Raw genomic sequence first — 17,793 nt, forward strand, 5'->3', positions numbered from 1 at the left:
AAGTCTTTAATACTTACAACCTGTGTAGTGGGTTTAAGTTTCTTTCCAGGTTTGAATTTTGGAGTTCATACCTATGAAAAATTATTTTCTTAAATCCATTATATTAATATAGAAAATATTTTCTTAAGATTGTTTGAAGATAGAGTTCAATCTTGATTTGATGTGCGAATTTGCTTGACGATAATTCTTACAAGAAAAAAAAAAAAAAAGTTACTACTGCCTTGATTGATGTGCAAATGACCATGAATGATTGAGCACAATTACTTGCATGTAGAAAAAAAAATCATATTATTTACCTGTTAATTTAACTGGGTAGTATTATTTGAAAACTAAAAAATGAACCAAAAATAGAAAAAAAAATCATATTATTTACCTGTTAATTTAACTGGGTAGTATTATTTGAAAACTAAAAAATAAACCAAAAATAGAAAATAAAAAGAAAAAACATAGATTTGAATATTAAAGGGATAAATTACTATAACAGGAAAAAAATTAGTGTTTCTTAATTAAAATAATTAGGTAAAGATTGACCTTGTTCCCTCGTAAGAGAAGGTGGGGTTATTTAAAATTGAAATTTAAAGAATTGGGTAAGGTATATATTTTTTCTTTCCTCCAATTGAAAAGAAGTGGGGCTTTCTAAAATTAGAAATCAAATTAATATTTAAGAGCGTCGCTTAAAATTAATTAAAATTATAAAACAAATTAAATTACAAGCCCCGCCTAGCGTGCAGCTCACAAACAATGGAAGTACTGAGATATTTGCAGGGCAACCCATGCACAAACCCAAAAAAAGCTGTTTCTAAGCGTGGAGGTGACGGTGGTTACATCGGAGAGTCTCCCCCTGCAGTTATCTGTAGTTGATTGTAACCATCAGCGAGTACGCCTCTAATCCTCTTCAGAAAATCCAGGTTAAATGACTAAAGCTCTGCCGCTAAAAAACCCTAAAAGTTACCAATGGGCTCTCAGAGTGTCCCTGACAGTTCAATGCAAACTGCCTAAACTCTACAGTCTTGAGGCCTGCTTTTCTGCTTCCCAAGAGATTCACTACTGTGATAAAGAGGTAAGCTGTTCACATCTCTAATGTTCCCGTGAGAAGGGAGGAAAACCTCATCAATGAGCAGCGATAATTGAATCGCCCTATGGATTACAGTTACATGTCTAAGTGTCACGCGCAACGTTAGGGTTAAGATTTTCTTCCTGGCCAAAATTTCTTCATCCTTATTTTTGTGCGAGAATTTCACTACGATTGAAGTTGGATAAAGATGCCGTCAAACCGATTGCTTCGTGGTTCATAAGCTACCCTTATTGGTTCACAAGACATGTAATGAGGACGAACATTGATATTTTCTGATATTGATTAAATTAAATTACAAAAAAACTAAGAGCATAAATTAATGGAGAAAGAAAGAAAGAGGGGCCAGGAAAGAATAGATGTGACATGGGCATTCACATGCTCACTGGTATACATTGGGATGATAAAACTGAAGTATTTGTTATATGCACTTTGATGATTTTGGATCCTTGTGAATTCAGGGCTCATGGCTGTTTACTCGGCTATGAAGTTCCAGCATCTCTCGATGGTTTGGGTCCACAGAGAGAGCAGCGCGACAGTCACGTAAAGCAGCCAATACATCACCAGTGTGCTCATGGAAAGCCGCCCGCAAGTGTAGAAGGTGAAGGTCTGCTTTAAATACAATCGCCCTTGAAAGTTCAGCAATGGCTTCTTTCTCCTTGTGACTGTCCATTAAAACTGCCCAACAGACGGCAAAAAGCAGCTTGAGTATCATTGAGCTTCAACTAAATGAAAAAAAAAAAAAAACAAAAAAACCACCACCATCCCATTTTTTTTAAAAAAACCCCTTCTTTTGATGTTCATTGAGATCAGTTCTGAATCCCAAACTAAATAAAGAATTAGCTTCTCATCAGTGTCTCACTTTGATCATTGGCATTCACTCAATTCAGACCCAAAAAAGACAGAGCGGGAAGGGGGGAGTGAATCAGACCTGCAGCTCGATATCTGTAAGGGTACACTCGAAGGGGATCTAGTTGTGTAACCATCTCAAGATCTGCTTTCGTCAGTTCTCGATCACAATACTCCGACCTCTTCTCATAGGCAGATGCATTGTTCTGGGCCTTCACAATCAGTTTTGTCATTTCCTCGTATGCAGCAATCTTATCATTTTTGAGAAAATGAACTCGAGCAAGTCCTTGGTGTGCTCTGGTATGCCTGATCTTAAGAGCATTAATGTAACAATCAGCTGCCAAGTCTAATTTCCCACAGTCAACATAGACACTTCCAAGATTGTTGAGTGCCTGCCAAGTAAAGTTTCAAAAAGAAAAAAATTTAGCAGAGGTCTGCTTTACAAAATTATATTAGTACTTAAACATAATGCTAGAAAAAAGAAAGCAATGATAAGTGATTCATCATTCTACCCAATAAACCATGTATTTAGATTTGGGCCCAACGGGAAAATGAAATGGGTGCTGTCCATAATTTTGTAAATAAGTGAATAAACTACAGACCATCCTGAAACTGAGGGACTGCTTTTATCAAAGGTTTACGAAAAAAAATACATATCCTACATTATCTATCTCATACCACTGTGCCATTTTAACTTCAACTCTGCCAGTAAGGCTAATATCCTTCAAGCAAAACAATAAGGGTGCTCTATGCTCATATTCAGTGGCTTCTCCACAGTCGAACATCTTGAAAACAATGAAGCTAAACCATCCCAATAAAAAACTCCAAGAACAGTACAACAGCACTTCATCAGTTATTGAGTGCCTTTTCCATGAGGATAATCCCAAAATGAACAATTTGCAGGGTTCATATTATGATGACTCTCACTTTGGGATAGGGTTTATCCAAAACAGAGACACATGAATCTACACTTCAACACATGTAATGCACCAAAGAAATGAGCAAGTGCTTCTTGTTTTTTTTTATTAATCACTCCAAGAATTCTAATCAGCTTCAAATGTGGTCTTCCAGAGCTTGGCATTTTCAAGCAGAACTTTAGAAAACAATTTCTTAACAGCAGTTTACAAAGGCAGAATGCCTGAATCTTGTCTAGTTAGCGAGTTTACTTTTTGGACTTTCTGAACCTCACTGTCTCAAATAACTTTAAGCATCAGTAACTTCTCCTACCAGTGCAGTCACCACTGTATGCTTTGTATTTACTGCTGCGCTGCTCTATCATCAACCAATCAATTGCAGTGAATCATAGCACATTTTGCACTATCACCAACCAATAAATAATATCCAATCATAGCACAATTAGCTTGATCACCAACAATGATCTGCTGCAATGCTTTTGACACAGGTGAAAGATTTCATATTCTGTTTCTTATTGCTTTTCTTTATATGAATCAATGATGCCCTAGGTATCAACACAAGAAAACCTTGACAAACAAAACCACACTAGGGTAATTGATTATAGTTGTCAATGACCAATACACATCTGATTGGCAAATGCCAGTAATTCCCATTTCAAAGAAAAAGTAGGGGACAGGAAAATCATACCTGGCCTTTGCGCAATCTGTCTGAAGGGCACTTAAGAGCTTCTTCAAGCAGGGACATAACAGTTGAAGAGCAAGATGGATCCAGACTAGAGTCAGCGAGAGCATAAGCTTTAAGGAAGAAAGCTTCAAAAGACTTCTTGATGTTGATAGACTCCTCTGCCTTTTGAAGCCCTTCATTGCAATGACCCGTATCATACAAGATCCAACCTTCATAAACTAGACGTTCATGTTCAGTTGATGCATGTTGGCGGGCTAATTGTAAACTTCGCATGGCTGCCTCAGGACAGTTCAACCTGATGAGTTCAGATGGAAGATTATTGGGAAAAGATCCTAGTATAACCATAATCTTACCACCTCCAATATAAAAATTATTTACACATGAACATTGTGCTATAAGGAATCATAAGTCACACCCACTGGGAGAAGAAACTCATGTCAGGAAAATTAAAGAAATATGTTTTGCTGAAAAGAATCCTAAGTAAAGAAAAGAAATTATAAACTAATTCTGATTATAGACAGCATAATGCGGGGGATAAAATGTAAAGGAATCATAAGCTATCCTGCTATCACAATCTTTGGATATTGTTTACTGAGAGCATTCATTCATAGGTTGCATATGCCACAAGGTAGGGAAGTGTATTCTAGCTAACTCGGCAACAAAGTCTGGACATTATTTTAATGCAGCAATGCCTGTAAACGTTTAAGATTTCAGAGGATACCTAAGGAGGAGCAAAGACTGTCTGAAATATAGAACGCCTTTGGCAGCATCAGATTCAAGCATCTGGTATATGACAGAGAGGGAACCTATATCATCAACTGAAGACCACCTATCATACAATTGCAGCCAACAATCTGCTGTTGTCCAATTGTCAACGTGCTCACGCACAAGAGTACGGAGTTGGGATGCAGCCACCCGTCCCTCAAACATCCTATAATCAGGGGAGAGCGTAAGAATTGCCTGAACATCACAGATCGCTGCTTGGTAATTCTCAAGAGCTAGATAGAAACAAAACCGGAGTTCCAAACATTCTAATGCCAATTTAAAACCAAGAATTCTATTGATTTCTGCAAGTGCAGCTTGAACATCCTGTTTCCTCATCAAAGAAGCAGCACGATACATGTAGGGGTACGTTAGGGTTGGATCCAACTCAGTTGCTTTTTCAAGGTCTTTCCATCTCTTATCACCTTCACAATACAAGGACCTCTCCTGGTACATCCATCCAAGCGGAGTAACAGATGAAATCACAGAACTGAGCTTGTCATAAGCCCCACGCCTATGACCTCTGATGTTACCCAGCCTAGCCAAGCCTGATACAGAATATATATGACCAGCATTTAAAGCTGCCTCAAAAAGACGTTCAGCTTCATCATACTCTTTCCTCAAGAGCCGAACACACCCCAATTGATGAAAGGCCAGCAGCTTCTGTCGGTTAGTTTCCGCTGACTCTACCAACTGATCCAGAAAAAAAGCTGTTTTATCAGACTGCAGATCAAGGTTCATAGCAACTTCACTCAACAAACAATATAATGAAAATGAGGCTGATCCAACCATGGTCATTTTCTGTTGTTTATTAGAATGGCTAAATATTTCCACCACCCGGTCATCATTCAAGCAATCAGGTAGCTCCTGTAAGAAAACTTGCAAACATGATGCAGCAAGGACAGGGGAGTTCTCTTCGAGAGCGCATTCCATGAGCTGGACAGCATCATCTCGGGAAGACACTAAGGATGCAAGTTTCCTATCGCATGCATCTTTTAGCCTTTCACAACAAAACTTATTTGCAAAAATCAATATTTCCAATAAAATATCTGGAGACACTTCATTCAAACTACCAGTCATGCTGAACTCGCTTATTTCCCTAAAACCCAAAGGCGATATGTTGTTTTCAGATAAATCTATGTGTTCACATAGTGATTCAGAGAAACATCCATTAAGCATGGCATGAAACGGAGCAGAAAGGCTGGCAATTTTCTGCCTATCACAAACAATTTTCTCATCTCCAATTTTAAATGAGACACTTCTTAAAATATGTTTGCCATTCATCATCGAAAGTGTCTCATGGGAACCTGAACTTATATCAACATCAAACTCGGAGGAAACATCTACTGGGCCAGACTCTTGTGCGCATTTACCACAAGTGGCAAGCAAGTCTGAAATGAGCTCCTCCCCTTGTCTCTCATACTTTAACCATGCTCCAAATACAAGCTTCTCATGCACAGTGCTGCCCTTCAGCCAAGCAGAGCGGAGGCTTCTTCGCATCAATTTGGCTTCACCAAGGCCTTTAAACAGTTGATACTGAAATAAATAGAGATTCGACCTCTCTTGCGGAGGGCACGATTCAAGTTCTTCATGAATCTGAGCTAAAACTTCTACATAATCAACAGGTTTAAAGAATGGTTGCACTGGTGGTTCTGGGACCTTGGTAAGTGATTCTCTAATTAACCCAACAAGAAAACAAAATCTCAATCTATTGAAATCAAATATAAATTTTTTTAACATTTTTCATTAATAGAAACCACAACAGATGTAAAAAAAACTTACATGGATGAAGAAGAAGAAGACCGTGAAGAGAATTTCGAAAGCTTCCCTCTTTCAACTTGAAGCCATGACTGCGGATTTAAGGAGTCGAGTTGTGATTCTTTACAGGAATCAGAGGTAAAGGAAGCCCTCATGGGGCATAAGAGATTAAACAAGTCCCAGATCTCCACAGTATTCAGATAGATTAGTCCTCTCACTCTTTCAATTCTTTCCTCTCTCTCCCCTCTTCCTCCCTAGCTGAAATGAACCTAAAATTTGGCAGTACAGAGCAAACAAATACAAAGCCTAAACTGTTGCTTGTGATCACACATCACAACACTTAGCTGATAGATCTTCCAACCCCACAAAACAACAACTCTTATCTAAAGAACACTTCTCATAAATACAAACAACAGGCAAACAATCGTGTGCAAAAGGTTCCACTGAATAAGTAAAAACAAACCATGAAAAAGGGAGCTTTTAAGGCAGTCAGAATCTTACAGATCCCTCTTGGGTTGACTAAAATTGACAGTTATGGAAAGCCAATAACTTGTAGTCTTGAATTACACGACAAAAATCTTCAGTCACCTTCGAAAACAATTTGAAATAGGAAAATGAACGAAAGCAGAAAAGACCAAAGACCCACCCACCAACAGCTACCTCAAGAACTCAACCAAAAAAAGGCAAACCAAACCAAACCCATCTTTTATCCTTTCAAAACAAACCCAAAATGAAAAGCTAAAATAGCAGATAAATAGTAGTAGATAATAGAACGAGAAGGGGAGAGTGACCCAGTTGAGTTTCAGTGGCTTTGAATTTGAAGAGGGAACCAGAGATTGAGAAAAAAAGAAAATCTGAAGAAGTTGCAGAGTGATCAAAGTGAAGGAATCCAAAGGGAAAAATTCTAAATTCCCACTTTTGATGGCTCTCTTTTGTTTGGTTAAAGGGAAAGTTTTTTCCTTTTTTCTACTTTTTTTTCTCTCCCTCTTTCTAAATTTTGTTGTCGTTGGAGACCGGAGAGAAAAAGAAAAAGAAAAAGCAGAGAGAAACAGTAGAGAAATATTTGTAGTTGGTTGGATTTCGAGGTACAAAAACCAACGGGAAAATCGAAAAATCAAGAAAAAATAATTGTGTGGAAGCGAGGGTAAAATTGTGATATCTGGACTCGATTAGCTGAGGGTGAACCGACGTCGTATCGTAACGGAATTATTATTATTATTATTATTATTATTATTATTATAAGTGCTGTGAATCGAGAAAGGCATGCTGCTAGAAAACAAAATCCTTGGCATCTTGTAGATGGGATTGTGGGGTCCTCTTGAATGTATTGGGATTAAATTATGGTAAGTAGAGATTAAGTAGAGAGAGAGAGAGAGAGAGAGAGAGAGAGAGAGGAAATATTCTCTGAGTTAATCACACTGGATAATATTCTTTAGCCTTATGATTCAAAATGCTGCTAAGGCAGCCGGCATTCCCGGCTTATCTTACCACTAGATTGCTGGCACGCGTTTGGTTGCTAGCGGTTCCAAATCTTTTCTACTGTAAAAATAATAATAATCATAATCATAAGGCTGCGCGAACGTTTCCAGATAAAAATAAAAATGACACCCCTTCACTTATTTTAATAAATTTGTATAATTCTGATAATATATATAAAATATCAATAATGACAATAAATAATAGGGAAAATTGACAGTAAAAAAAAAAAACTCATATGAATCCACTGGGGATTGCATGTCAAACTTTTTACTTGATTGTGATACTAGAATAACCTTATTAAAAATAAATTAAATAAAACTTAATTATCAAATAATCTAATGTTGATGGTGAAACTGAAAAAAAATTAAAAATAATGAAAAAAAAATTTAAGTCAACCATAATCTGTTAACCCTGCTACTCTGGGTATAGAACTGGGATAACCCGGTAGACAATAAAGAAAAAAAATATAAAGATTAATTCTTAATAAATCAAACAAAGATTAGATTAAAAAAGTATTAAATTTAAAAAGAATCTAAAAAAATATTAAAGTCAACCCGTGTTAATTTCTAAAACTTGTAATCCTTATCATGAGTCTGAAATTAACTTCGTAATAAATAAATTCTAAAAAATAAAAAAATAGAATTATTTACTATAAAAATTAAATGAAACAGAAACTAAATTGTAAAAAAAAGAGAGTAAAAAACCCAAAAGAAATAGAAATTAAATGAATAAAAACTAGACTGTATGTAAAAAAACAAATAAAATTACAGTTTTGTGTTTGCCAAAGAGACGAAAAAAATCAACCGAAACTTAAATTGCCTGCCAATCCATTATGGATACGCGGCCTTACCATCATAAATATCTCAATGCGCCGCCGCTCACAACGCCGGAGGAGCCCTCACATCGTGAAAACCATTATTTTAATATTTTGTACACAAAAATAAATGGCAAAACACGCGGAAGATACAGAACAATAAATACATCTCTCCACCATCAATGGCCAGCAGATGATGTAGCTACAGAACAATACAGTTGTCTATAGCTAGCTACTTGTGAGCGCACGTATGAGTGGCTTCCATTGAACAATTCCATTGCAATTAAAAAACAATCAGCACCACATGCTCCTCCCTGTTATGCAATCAGCGCCAGCAAATGCGCAGCGTTTACGCCTCTTTGAAAAAAAAAAAGAAAAAAAATCTTCATAATATTTAAGTTAGATAACAGCAGTGTCCCTCCCTCTCTTGCTGGTATTTGACCGTCGAGTGCCTTCCGCCTAACTCCAGTTATGCTCCGTGGCTTGTGGGTTCACCGGGGAGCATTCGAGTCCAGGTCTTCTGTACAATATCCACTCTTGCTCTTGTTTTTTTCTACAGTGATGTTTCCCTCAAATAAAAAATGATTGTGTTTTTAAAGTGATTTTTTTATTTAAAAATATATTAAAATAAAAATTTTTATATTAATATATTAAAATAATCTGAAAATATAAAAAATAATTTTTATTTTAAAAAAAATGGTTTAACCGTAAAAATAAACACTGTAAGCGACTGCTTTTATGTCATCTCTAAACAATCAAACCATGCAGTGATGATGCCTGAATGCCTGAATTCCACCATATGGTAGGAGAGACAATGGATGACCTTTAAACACAAACAAACACGCCCTAGTGAGGAGAGGGACTGTAGTGGATTGGTAAGGAAATGACGCGCACAGAAAATTCAAATGCTAACAACACCACCAATGGGGCAGCTTTTAAGGAAAATAATTGACCCACACCAGTTATGACAGCTAGGCACTGTCTGGAAGTGCATTTGACCGTATTTTTATTTTTTAAAAAAAATTTAAATGAAATTAATAACTTTTTAGTTATTTTGACAAGCAATAAAAGAAATATAAAAAACTTACTCTAATATATTCTAAACAAGAAAGCATTTTAAAAAAGAGCCCCTTTCACCCCCACCGAACATAAACACGAACGAAATGACGCTGTTACTGCTGAGTGTCATTCACGCATCTGGAAGTGCTAATCAGGGAAAAAAGAGACCAGGAATCCATGGAAAAAGGGCTAAATAGCAGGGTGCAAGAATGGCAGAGAGTGGTGGGACATCATCACCCAGGAATTATTCTGGATTTTCCACCATGGTTGAAATTTAGACAAGGGAAGTGCGTGGTGGGTTCAGATTCGCCGGCCTTAGTGATCAACGAGGAGAGACGCAGACGCCAGCAAACATCCAAAAGTCTATATCGTTATCAATCACTAGGCCATATTGTCGCCGATCTAATTACATTTGTTGAACATCATACACCTTTCACTTGTCCTAATGCCCTGCCTTCGTGTCATTCACAGGTCCTATGCAGAGCCACTCAAAATCTTACTTCAAGATTATCTGGGCAGACTTGATGTCTCAGTTTTGTGCCTCCCTTCATGGCTCTATAGCCAATGCTTTAATTGATGTACAGTGTATTTGATGTTTAGATAGCTGTTATGATTTTAATTTAAAAATAGTAAGTTTTAGTTACGGATATTTATTTCAATTTAAATATATATTTAGTAAAAATTATAATTGAAATTTATAATGGCTTTTCAAAATAATTTTTATTTGAAAATGTATCAAAATAATATATTGTATTTTAAAAAAATTATTTTTAATATCAATACATCAAAATAATATAAAAAAATTAAAAACACATCAATTTATAGTAAAAAAATAAATTAAAAAATTCAACCTTTTTAGAAGCACAAACACACAGGATTTAACAAAACTTGATTAAAAAATCATATAAAAAATACATTTTTTACTCAATGTTTTAATAAACCATACGCTACAAAATAGTTTGATCCTATATTTGTTTCACCCAAACACAAAAGCCAATAAGGACCGGATGGAGATTCATGGGTATCATTTCATATTTCATGTCATGTATCTTGTCAGATCTCACTGTGTCTGCTTATCTAGACTTGCAAGCTTAAACACAGCAACTAATCCCTTGCTATTTTGATATATTTTTATGTGTAAAATAATTTTAAAAACTTCTTCCACAATCTAATCCTAAACACTACCTCACGCAACCACACTATCGTTGCCCTTCTTCAACCACATGATCGTTTACCAGAGAGGGATACACGCAAAGGGTGGAGAGATGTTGATAGATCTTCACTTCGAATTTGTTTCCTCATTAATAACTTAAAAATGGCCGCAACTACTACAACAAACTTTATACCTTATAGTACAAACTCTTCCAAGGGAGCTAAACTCTACTGCCTTGATTAATATCAAAATGGGTCGCGCTGCATAACACATTCATCCTCCACACATTCAGATTTCTGGGGCATCTGCAACGCCAAGATCAGAACTCATGAGTCAAATAGTTTATGAATCAACCTCAGTGCAATGATTTCACATTAAGAATGCACTATAAATAAATAAATAAAAAATCAATTATCTATGGTGTAATGCCAGTCCAAGAAAAAGAATTGTGCGTCCAAGCTTTCACAATTCTTTCTTGTTTGTCGGTTAACATGTATTTTCAATAACATTCAAAAGTGTGTTGCATCTCTTCCATTCAGCACTTTCAGTAAAGAACCACAAGCTGAACTGCAGTAAACGCTTTTGTGCATATCCTGGAATAAGACGTCTTAGTTAACAACGGGCATTTTTTGAGATTACTCGAGTGAAGTTACAGTGAGATTGTTCAAAACAGACTCTGCATCAAGCATGATATCTTCCCAGAAGAATTTCACATCTTTGAATCAAAAGATAACATAACAGGAGTGACCTAATAATTTAACAGGAACTGTGCACGTCATATTTTCATAAAGTTTTGATTGGCAGTGCAGTTTCAAACTGGTAATAAGAACACGGCAGAGAACATTTGCTCTTCAACACTAAGAGTCGAGGGAGATATTTATGTTCATATGACAGTTTTTGTTATGTTCCCTGTTGATACAATTTTTGTATTTTCAAAAAAAAAAAAAAAAAAAACTGATCTTCAATATTCCAAGCATAAGCACCATGTACTAACTCCATTTGGAACTAATATCAAAAGTTAAGACAAGAAGATAAACCTCCATCACCTTTTTCATTAAGGTCAGCTGAAAGGCTGCCATTTTTTGCTAAATTGTCAATAGAGTTGCATCTATTAGGCGTTTGAGGAGGTCTAGGCTGGGGAGATGAGCAGGCATCATTTAGGTTCCAATGATCATTCGAGATTTGATCTCCAACCCGATGGTTTAAGTAGATGTCTACGCTAGCAGAAGTCATTGCCACCTTTCTCTTGTTCTTTAACCTTCACCTAACAGGGTATGAGGGACAAATAACAAAGAAAAACATGCTACTTGTACATTTCTTTTGTTGTAATGAAGAGTGTATTAAAGATTTAAGATACCTGTCTTTCTTCTTCTCTAAATATCTTTGCAAGGATGCTTTTCTGCTTGTTGAGCCTTCTAAAAGAGTTCAAGGAAAGAAAGAAAAGGAAGAAGATGAAGAAGAGAGAGTGAGACCTATCATAGAGGAAGAAAATGGAGCAATGTCATAATCACTAAATATCTGTGAGAATTTAATGTCTCCCTGCTTGTATCCAGTTTGTTCCTCTAGATGAAAAATGAGATATTATGAAGAAAATTAACGACAAGATGAAGAAAAGGTTTGCCATCCTATTCACTCTTCAGCTCATTTCCTTCCACCATTTTTTTTAAGTACCTCCAGCTGTTCAGTCATATTTGAATACAAATTCCAGAAAATAGATTGACAATGCCACAAAGCATATCAATTTAGTGAATTCAAAAGGTGTGTTCTAAATTTACATGGGCTACCAAGTAGCTGAAAAGGAAACAGAACCAGTACCAGGTTCCATCCATAACTTTCAGAAACAGATTCAATAAATAAAAGAACCTTGCCGAGAAAATGAATAGAATCTACCTTGCTTAGACAACTGCTCAAAGGCCCAAACATAAGAAATAAGGCCTAATATGTTTATTTTTGGCATAGAATGGTATTAAACAGTGCTGGTACAGATACAAGAGGCAGAGTGCGTATGGAAAGAAGAATCAACCCCCATGTTGGCATGATGAGATGGTGTTATAATCAACTTGAATGGAAATTAGATAGGGAATCTAAGCTTCAATCACAATTAATTCACATAATAAGGCAAGATTACGATGAAAAGATGCTTAATGCAGCAATATAAGAATAGAAGTATGTGAAAAAAGGTATCATGATGGACGTTTCCAATCAAGCAAACAGGAATATTTCATGAGCTGATTAGTATAAGCATTTACCTAGGTTGTCTTCGCGAGCTATGTTGCTTTCTTCCTGGGGAAGCTGACCATCATCCGCGCCTTTCACTTACAGTAAAACCAAGACAACTAGTTAATAAAGCCTGCGCTTCTGGATGAAAATGTTTGCCATTTACCCAATAATATCAAAACAAAGCTTTAATTTGTGCACATGTGTGGAGCCCTGAAATAAAAGTATGGAAATTAAACTGGACTTACATAGGGTTTGACTTGCAAAGATAACGGTAATCTATAGTATCCAAAAAAATACCTTAATACTACTTGATAACCAACCTGTTGGCAGGTTTGGGAAGATCACCACAGTGGAATTTGGAGTTGCTTTGACACCTGGAGTTTCCAATTGACATGGAATAGGCCATAGTGCTGGAATTACATTTGAAGAAGCTTCCTGAGGTGGAGCAAATGGGCTTGCAGCAAGATGCATTATTACTTGTGCCTGTAAACAATCACTTTAGAAAGCCACCATACTTTATAGACATTGCCAGCATATACAGAAAAGAAAGAGCTTTCATCACCTTATCTCTCGGTACATTATCATAGACGTTTACCTTCCCACAGTAAAAAATTGTCATCTGTCCTGCTGATTCTTTTGCCGCCCCTGTAGTTCTGACATATTAAAAAGTTTTCTCAGCTTGTTGAACTTCAATTACTGGTTTACACCGCTACAAAGAGAGGTGTCATCCAAGAGATAGCCACGTTCCAGATGCATGACAAACTTATTTTCAAAACTTCAGATAGATCTCCGTTATTCATGTTTCCAATGCGCAACAGATACTTCAGTTACACTGATATGAAAGTGAACAATTCCGAAAAAATTCATGTGTGTGTGTAAGTATGATAAGCCAACTAACATTACTTAAAAAGTGCATAATAATTATTAACATGGAAATCTCTTCAATATACCACACAAGACAACTGAGAAGATCTTCTTAGTCCTAGACAGCACGGGCATTTTCTAAAAGATACATTACATCCATAAGCTAGATAATAAATACTCCTACAATGTTGGCAAAAATTTGCCTACAAATTATGTGCAGAAATAATGGCATGTGCAGGCCTGCAGACTTTGTAAAAGAGTCAAATCCCTTACTATTCCAATCAGACATCAGAATATTCTCTAACTGATAGCTCAAACTTCCACACCCCTTATCTTGTGGCGATCACACACATGTTAATTCAGCACCTCTGCTGAAATGGTTGTTAACAAGAACATGTCATGCACAGAACAAGATACCTTAAAAAGAGAAAAACTGATGAAGACTACACCAAGTTCCAATAATTTTCAAACATCAAACCAACTTGAATCATCACGCTTTCAGCTTTAGTTGAAACACAAACATCCATAACTACATTTTCCCTCTCGACAGTAATAAAAATGAAATAAAACATCCCACGCATAACCAAAAAGAAACAAGCAGAATCGGAGCCAGACAAGTCAATGGCTGAAACACTGTCTTTGACCGACCATCACGGTCTAGAATAATACATGCTCACCCACCCCCAAAAGCAATCACACACTATTCACATTTAGAGTCAAAAGTGCACGCCTTGGCATCACCAACTTGACCAACAAAATCAAAACCAAGTTCACCCACAATAAGGATTAAAAAAATTTATTTCGTACTGATAGAAAGGCTGTCTTATGCATGTCTAGCATATGCAAAACAAGGAACAACCTTGGAGAAACCGAATCATTTTCGGTGGCAGCGACAAACACCGGCGGCGGAGGATCAGCGGGAACAACGGGATTCGGGGGATCGGGTTGCCGGGACGGCACTAACTCCTCAGCTGACACCAAGATCGGTGCATCGGCACTTTCTCCCCCCACCGAGACAGAGGAATTTGCAGGGGCCTACAAATACACATTATATATTGTAATTAAAATTAAAACTATATAAAAAAAGAAAAGAAAAAATAAAGGTGTCTTTAACTTTTCATTTATATACTAATGAAATAAAAAAGAAAGGCAGGGTTTGACGGTAGAGAAACGCACACGCGGAGGGTTATCAGGAGGGGGAATGTAGAGTCGTCGCCTTGGAGATTCTGTCTCCGGCGTCGTTTCTAGGAGTGTCTTGAGTGAAATCACTTGCTGTATTGCCTGCGATTTGTTCCACGACGGCCTTCTCATACCTATTTTTTTGTACGGTCACCACCACCAACAACAGAGATTAAAAAGACAGGAAACGCAAAAACCATGACTCTCTCTACTACTATATTTAAGCTAGAGAGACCTTTTTCTTTGAGGTAACGGCGGCAATCTTCGCGAGTGAGCTGAGAAATGTCATCTTCGGTTAGTTGGTGAAGGGGTTTTTCTAGAGCTGACCGGGAAACTGTCTCTCCCGGTTGCATGTTGTTTGGTTTCGGGTCCGGTGATCGGTTACCGGAGCTTGCAGGGATGGAGAATTTAACGAGATTTTACACTTTTGAGTGGCATTTTGGTGAATCTGTTGTACTTTTAAGGGTGAAAAAGGTTAAAGGGGGGAACGGGCAGGAGAGCGAGAGAGTGCGTGGAGGTTGAGGAGAGGGGGGGCCGTTTGGTGTCGCGGCATCTCACTCTTCCAGCTTTATTTTTAAAGGAGATTTTAATTTTAATTTTAATTTGATTTAATTTATCATTTATTCATGTGATGGATGGTACTGCAACCCCAGGTCGCCACGTAATATGGTAAGCCTTTTTAACATTGCCCCCACCCATTGCATGTTTACGGCAGTAAAATGTTCCTCCATTGGGATTTCAAAATACTCCGACCATATTTGTTTTTGCGGAAATCTAGGATGAATCTTTAATTCATTAAAATTAAGGGGGGAATTATTGTTTATCCACGCACTATGTATTGCTTCTTCTTTTTTCCTTTTCTTTTTTTTTTCAATTTTTGTTATCATTTTTATTTTTAAATTTATTTATCTATTCTATTTTTTTAATATTATAATAATTAAAAATTAGATTTTATATTTTATTCTTTTTAGTATATCTTCTTAGATGTTTAAAATGATTCGTGAGTTTACTAGAATAATTCAAGTTATTTTAATTTACAGGTTTGGTGGATTGTATTTTTTTTAATTGAACTTGAATTTTTTATTGTTTTTTTTTCATGCAATTAAAAAAAAATCATATTATTAAACCTTATGAACTCCTTGGACATGTTTGGTTGGTTGGCATGGTTTGTGGGTCTGGTGAGTTTAATTGTTTTTTTTTTAATTTCATCTATAGATATTGGGTTAATTGAGAATTCAGTTTCATAATTAATTTTATGTTACTTTCTATAAGGTTATTGCGGTCTTAAAAATATCTTGATATTGGGTTGATGTTTGATTTTTCAATCATCTATTTTTGTTATCATGTAGTTAAATAAAAAATAGTTTTTTAAAAAATAAAATATGATTCCAATGGAGTCCATAACCCGGTTCACGAGTTTGGTGTCCTAACCTAGGTTACCCGATTCACAAGTTTGACTGGTTTACCCATCGACTGAATATGTTTTTTTTTTGTTTTTGGTCTTTTATTTTTTTAATTTCATTCTTCAATATTAAATTGGTTAAAAAAAATAGACTACATGGTTTATTTGTGTTTGTTTTTTATAGTGTTATCACAGTTTCAAATAAATATTTATTTTAAGATTGATATTCAATTTTGCGAGTATCTATTTTTATTATATAATTAAATAAATAAGAGTTTATAAAAAAGGTTATTAAACCTAATAGAGACCATGTCCCAATTCACTAGTTTGACGTCCTAGCCTAGGTTACCTAATTCACGAGTTTGACGGGTTTACCCACCAACCGGATATGCATTTTTTGTTTTCAGCCTTTTATTTTTTTTAATTATTTTTTTATTTCATCCTTCAATATTGGATTTGTTAGAAAATAAAATACATGGTTTATTTTTGTTTGTTTTTTACAGGATTATCACATCCTCAAATAAATATTTTTTTTAAGGTTGATATTCAATTTTTCGAATATTTGTTTTTATTATATAATTAAATAAAAAGTAGTTTATAAAAAATGTTATTAAACCCAATAGAGAACATGACTTGATTCACGAATTTGACATCCTAGCCTAGATTACTTGATTTACGAGTTTGACGGGTTTACCCATCGACTTGATATGCATTTTTTGTTTTCGACCTTTTATTTTTTTTATTTCATCCTTCAATATTGGATTGGTTAGGAAATAAAATACATGGTTTATTTTTGTTTGTTTTTTACAGGGTTATCACAACCTCAAATAAATATTTATTTAGGGTTGATATTCAATTTTGCGAGTATTTATTTTTATTTTATAATTAAATAAAAAAGAGTTTATGAAAAATGTTATTAAACCTAATAGAGACCATGACCCAGGTTGCGGGGGATAGTGGTTGATCCAATATGTTGTTGTCTTTATATTTTTTTTAAAAAAATAAAGTCATGTTTTTACCAATCATCTAAGTTACCTTTGGATCCATAAAATTGATCAATTTAGGTTGGGTCAGCTCCAACATGATTTAATTGAAAACTTTAATTAGACAAATAGCTGGGATGAGAGGTTTTAAAATAAATTCATTTGGCTAGGTTTTATGACATTGTCAAAAAAATTCTCCGTGTTTTTAATATTTTTTTTTAAGAAATAACATGGCCGAGACGGAGCGCGAACCAATGAACTACTTATTACCAAACCTAATAAATTAATTAGTTAAATTACAAATGATAAGCTCAGATTTTTCTAATAAATAAAAACAAGCTAGGATAAGTTTGGCTGGGGTACAAAATCAGATTAAAAATTACTTTTCTATCAATTAAGCATTTTTTATTAATTTCTTTATTAAAAGAGGCTGATTACCAAGGGAGTAATGAATAATGGTGTTTAGAAGGTAAATTTAATTTATTTTTTTTAAAAAAATACACGATAAATTTAAGTGTTTTTGTAGATCAAACCTGGGTAGCAATGTCCCAGAGCTTTCAAGAACATTTAAAGATTTTAGTGGCCCGACATAAGGAATTA

General features: G+C 35.5%; 2 protein-coding genes across 7 annotated transcripts; both read right to left on the bottom strand.

Moving 5' to 3' along the window:
* Window positions 1-1,325: 1,325 nt before the first annotated feature.
* Window positions 1,326-7,416, bottom strand: LOC7480676 (ETO1-like protein 1). 3 transcript variants are annotated; one of them, XM_024594288.2, is made up of 5 exons: window positions 6,065-7,416; window positions 4,242-5,957; window positions 3,524-3,815; window positions 2,004-2,313; window positions 1,326-1,750 (listed from the first exon to the last, which is right to left on the bottom strand). In XM_024594288.2, exons 1-5 carry the CDS (start codon window positions 6,193-6,195, stop codon window positions 1,530-1,532), a joined length of 2,670 nt encoding a protein of 889 aa, XP_024450056.1. In that variant the 5' UTR covers window positions 6,196-7,416; the 3' UTR covers window positions 1,326-1,529. The 3 variants fall into 3 exon arrangements, with proteins under 3 accessions (XP_024450056.1, XP_024450058.1, XP_024450059.1); XM_024594290.2 differs by having other exon boundaries at window positions 1,602-1,750; window positions 1,935-2,313; window positions 6,065-7,137; XM_024594291.2 differs by lacking the exon at window positions 1,326-1,750 and having other exon boundaries at window positions 2,180-2,355; window positions 6,065-7,140.
* Window positions 7,417-10,666: 3,250 nt separating this feature from the next.
* LOC7480677 (protein TIFY 4B) lies at window positions 10,667-15,369 on the bottom strand. 4 transcript variants are annotated; one of them, XM_024594041.2, is made up of 9 exons: window positions 15,044-15,367; window positions 14,806-14,942; window positions 14,489-14,664; window positions 13,361-13,418; window positions 13,086-13,248; window positions 12,795-12,860; window positions 11,903-11,960; window positions 11,592-11,803; window positions 10,667-10,850 (listed from the first exon to the last, which is right to left on the bottom strand). In XM_024594041.2, exons 1-9 carry the CDS (start codon window positions 15,159-15,161, stop codon window positions 10,834-10,836), a joined length of 1,005 nt encoding a protein of 334 aa, XP_024449809.1. In that variant the 5' UTR covers window positions 15,162-15,367; the 3' UTR covers window positions 10,667-10,833. The 4 variants fall into 4 exon arrangements, with proteins under 4 accessions (XP_024449809.1, XP_006386257.1, XP_052306577.1 ...); XM_006386195.3 differs by having other exon boundaries at window positions 13,328-13,418; window positions 15,044-15,366; XM_052450617.1 differs by lacking the exon at window positions 10,667-10,850 and adding an exon at window positions 10,861-11,138 and having other exon boundaries at window positions 15,044-15,369.
* Between the last annotated feature and the right edge of the window lie 2,424 nt (window positions 15,370-17,793).

Source organism: Populus trichocarpa, chromosome 2 (genome assembly GCF_000002775.5).
Source record: "Populus trichocarpa isolate Nisqually-1 chromosome 2, P.trichocarpa_v4.1, whole genome shotgun sequence".
In the NCBI taxonomy this organism is placed as follows: Eukaryota; Viridiplantae; Streptophyta; class Magnoliopsida; order Malpighiales; family Salicaceae; genus Populus; species Populus trichocarpa.